Source organism: Lactuca sativa, chromosome 5, assembly GCF_002870075.4.
Source record: "Lactuca sativa cultivar Salinas chromosome 5, Lsat_Salinas_v11, whole genome shotgun sequence".
Classification (NCBI taxonomy): domain Eukaryota; kingdom Viridiplantae; phylum Streptophyta; class Magnoliopsida; order Asterales; family Asteraceae; genus Lactuca; species Lactuca sativa.
The window spans coordinates 371,273,230-371,277,434 of NC_056627.2; the positions used below are offsets into that span (position 1 = coordinate 371,273,230).

A 4,205-nucleotide genomic window follows, 5' to 3' on the forward strand; every position below is an offset into this window, starting at 1 on the left:
CTCAATGCTCTTATCGGGTCATTTGTCTTTTCTTTAATATAATATAGGAAACTTTGACCTAAACAAAATGCAACCCATAACACAACTTTCTACACAAACTAGTATAAAAATAATATTTCATCTCTAACTATATACACTAATTTTTTTTACACCAATTTGATTTTAAGAATTAATTATGTATTCCATCTTTTTTATGATACCTTTATAAATAATATTATCACAAAATTATAACAAAATAAATAATATTATTACAAAATTATAACAAAATCAATTTTGTGGTGTGAAAAAATGATCTTAGATTTTGAATATATATATATATATATATATATATATATATATATATATATATATATATATATATATATATATATATATATATATATATATATATTTTCATGTTTAAAGGACAAATTCAATTTAAAAAAAAAAAAAAAAAAAAAGCAACATCACATATTAAATCTTACAAGTGGCATCTTTGTGTGATCACAAAAAATTAAAGAAATCAATTAACAAACAATGAATTGTTTTTGGAAGAAAACAAAATAAATAGAATGATTGATGGATATTGGATGGATCTAGTAGCCTTCTTTCGTTAAAGAAGGTTGGGGCCCTGCATTGTATATGAAAGGGCCTACTGATGACAAACTGTATCCGTTGAGCATACGAGAAAAGGTGAGTTGAGCACCCGTGATTCCTCCATTGGTATCTTCAGGAACCTTGCAGCCTGGCCATGGTGAGTTCTCAAGGAAAGATTTGCACTCAGTTACCTCCCAGAGATTGTTTTTTAGAAGCTCTGATGATGATATTTTGGCCAAGAAGTAACCCTTCACATCTGTCGGGCAACTCGAGAATGAAAACGGTGCAGATTCATATCCGTTCTTGTGCACGGCCAAACAAGTAACTCTCACCGTCGCTCCTGTTTTCATTTGATTAATTAATAACAGATTTGTTACCATGCATACTATATATGATCATTATTTGCATGGGCGGTCAAAACCTACCAATTATTACTTAGATTTACGCTATTTTTTACATGTTTTGGGTGTATGAATAAGTTATAAAAACCACTATTTAAGTCCAACAAATGATGATATATTTTTTCCGACAGATTATAAATAATAAACTAGTACCGCATGCAAAGAGCGCATTACCTTTAAGTGGGATAAGTTTGGAACCATATTTACAATAAATAAGGCCTTGAACGGCTATATTCGTCAGGTGTTCCGACACCTTAGGTAGCTTGGGCTTTTCAGGCGTTGGTATCTTAGGGTTTATTTTTCCGTATGCTCCATGTTCTTCTTTTGGTATCAAAGGCTTTGGTGTGGGTATTTTAGGATTATTCTTTCCGTATCCTCCGTGTTCCTCTTTTGGTATCACAAGCTCTTTGGGCAGTTTAGGGTTGTTCTTTCCATACGCTCCGTGTTCCGCTTTTGTTATCACAGGCTTTGTCGGTATCTTAGGAATCCCCTTTCCATAGGCTCCATGTTCCTCTTTTGGTATCACGGGTTTTGTTGGTAACTTAGGATTTCTCTTTTCGTAGGTTCCAATATGCTCATCTTTTGGTATCACGGGCTTCGTTGGTACCTTAGGATTGATTTTTTCGTCAGCTCCATATTCCTTCTTTGGTATCATAGGCTTTGTTGGTACCTTAGGATTGCTCTTTTTGTAGGCTCCAAATTCCTCTTTTGGTATCACTGCCTTTGTTGGTATCTTAGGGTTGCTCTTTTCGTACGCACCGTGTTCCTCTTTTGGTATTACGGGTTTCGGTGGCAAATGTTCGTTAAGCTGAGGTTTTCCATAACTACTATCTGCAGAAGCAACAAAAAATAACGTGATCATTGACAAAAACAGCACAACGGAAGCAAATTTTAAGGTAATTGCTTCCATCTTTGTACTTTTTGATGGGGAGCGATGTTTTTATGTGTTATAGGAATCTACATTCCTAAGGTATTTATAGCTATGTGATTGTATAAATTGAGTAATTATCTAGTTTAAAAACATGTAGCTTTGTTTGTGCCCATGACATGGGTAGGTGGCTGGTGCAAAGATAGTGGATTACTTATTAGCACGATACTAAATTGACTAATGGTCGTGGACCGTGGTGGGGAACTTATCATTTGTAATAGGCAAAACCGCCTAACTCAAAACCACCTGTAAATCCAATTAAAAAAATATTAAAAATGTACGGAATGACCATCCACATCTTTTCAAAATTATTTTAATGTTCTTTTTAGAGTAAATTACAGAAATGGTCCTCGTGTTTTCGTATGATTTATAGTTTTGGTCATCAAATTTAAAAATTAATAGTTTATATCCCTAAGGTTTATATTACAGTTTTTATCATTGTTTCATATAAAAAAATAATTTATAATTTCTTTTTCTTTTACACTTTTTTTAACAATGTATTATTATTATTATATAAAAATTTTATTATATATATATATATATATATATATATATATATATATATATATATATATATATATATATATCATATTGTTATTTATTCTTACCTTTAATTATTCATATTAGTTTTTGTGGTTTAAAAATACTTTAATATTTTTGACGTCTTAATCAAATATATGATTTAATATTTTTTTATGTTTTGTTCGGTCACAATATATAACCTTTTTTTTTAATTTATTTATTTATGCTTTTGCTCGAATAAACAAATTAAAATAGAACCCTGGATAACTATCAAACATCAAATATAATTATTTAATATTTTTTATGTGTTTTTCTTTTACATCATTCTTATACATGTTTTATTTTTTTTTTATTGAGAAAATTGTAAAAATAGCCAACTTACAAATTTAGCCACTGAAATCACAAATGGATTAAGCCCATCTGCGATTTTGAAAAGCCATCTACGAACGTACAAACCATTTGAAATCATACTGGAATTCCAACCCGTCACTTTTCGATTTCTACTCCTCTTTAACGGCTTCTTAGATTACCTCCTCATTAGCATTTACACGGGCGTCATCAATTTTGGTGTAAATATCGTTAAATAATAGAATTTCAGCTTTCATTATGAAAACCATCATCACAACCTAGATATCGCTTGTACGTTCGCAGATGGTTTTTCAAAATCACAGATGAGCTTAATCAGAGGCGGAGCTAGGAACATTCGTAAGGGGTAGCCCATATTTTTTGGTGAAAAATCATCGTATGGAACCCTGGTATCGTAGAATCTTAGTTTAAGTATTGTGTATCTAACTAAATTGAAATAGACTGTGGCACTTTGAGATAACTAAGTTGATAATTAAACTATAAGCTACAATAGAACAACATATTATATCGCAAGACAACATCAACTCAAGAGTAGAGAGAGACAAAATCATCTATCATTGTCAAGTTTATAACAATATTTTGTACAGAGCATTCAAATCTACAACTATACCCCTTCCACCCTCAACACCCAAGTCATCAACCAAAAGATGTAAAAACCAAGGACATGGTTTTTTTGCATTTTTTCCCACACCTAAAAATTAGCCTCCTTTTATCACTTTTCATTAACCAAAGTCGGTATCCATTAGCTACAGCATAGTTAGTTAGTGCAAATCTTAACTGAGTAGGAGATTCGTATAACTCATCAACTGTACACTTCATTTAACACTTTGAAGAAGGTATATCTCAATAGAAGCTATTTGAGGTATGATTAATGTTGTATTTATATAATCATGAACATATTCTGTTAGAATGCCCTGAATTAATATAATCATTGGTAACTGAATTTCATTTCTATCAGAATGGAATCACGAATTCAAATTATGTTGGAATGGAATATGGATATTTTCTCACTAATTTATTCATTGGATTTGTTTCAATAGAAGTCGATGCTTGAAGACGGACCATGAAATTTGAACGACACCTCTTAGCAACATTATTCTTTTAGAATGAATTAGTGTATTCCCGATTTGAAAGTTTTTTAGTTTTATTTTTTAACAATAAATATAATTCTTAGCAATTTTTACATATATTCTATAAGAATTAATGTAATTTTTGTTTTAATTCTTCAATTGTTGGTTCGAGAATTTGTTATTCCACAAGAATTTTTTAATGTCATGATCAAGAAATATGTTCAAGAATATTTTTATTATTTTATGGTTCTAGAATACTTTTATTTTTGAACATACTCAAACATATTCTGTCAGAATGTCTGAATTAAAAACCTTATAATTCGTACAATCGGATTTTTAAAA

The 4,205-nt window shown here is 30.5% G+C and overlaps 1 protein-coding gene across 1 annotated transcript; it reads right to left on the reverse strand.

Moving 5' to 3' along the window:
- Nucleotides 1-435: 435 nt before the first annotated feature.
- LOC111911051 (protein PELPK1) lies at nucleotides 436-2,280 on the reverse strand. Its single transcript, XM_023906832.3, has 2 exons — nucleotides 1,152-2,280; nucleotides 436-916 (listed from the first exon to the last, which is right to left on the reverse strand). Exons 1-2 carry the CDS (start codon nucleotides 1,885-1,887, stop codon nucleotides 576-578), a joined length of 1,077 nt encoding a protein of 358 aa, XP_023762600.1. The 5' UTR covers nucleotides 1,888-2,280; the 3' UTR covers nucleotides 436-575.
- Between the last annotated feature and the right edge of the window lie 1,925 nt (nucleotides 2,281-4,205).

What these genes read in the sequence shown, in the direction of transcription:
- LOC111911051 (XM_023906832.3), bottom strand. Translation starts at nt 1,887, where the DNA reads ATGGAAGCAATTACCTTAAAATTTGCTTCCGTTGTGCTGTTTTTGTCA. An exon ending in CAAACTTATCCCACTTAAAG is followed by an intron (nt 917 to 1,151) that starts GTAATGCGCTCT and finishes AAATGAAAACAG; the next exon opens with GAGCGACGGTGAGAGTTACT.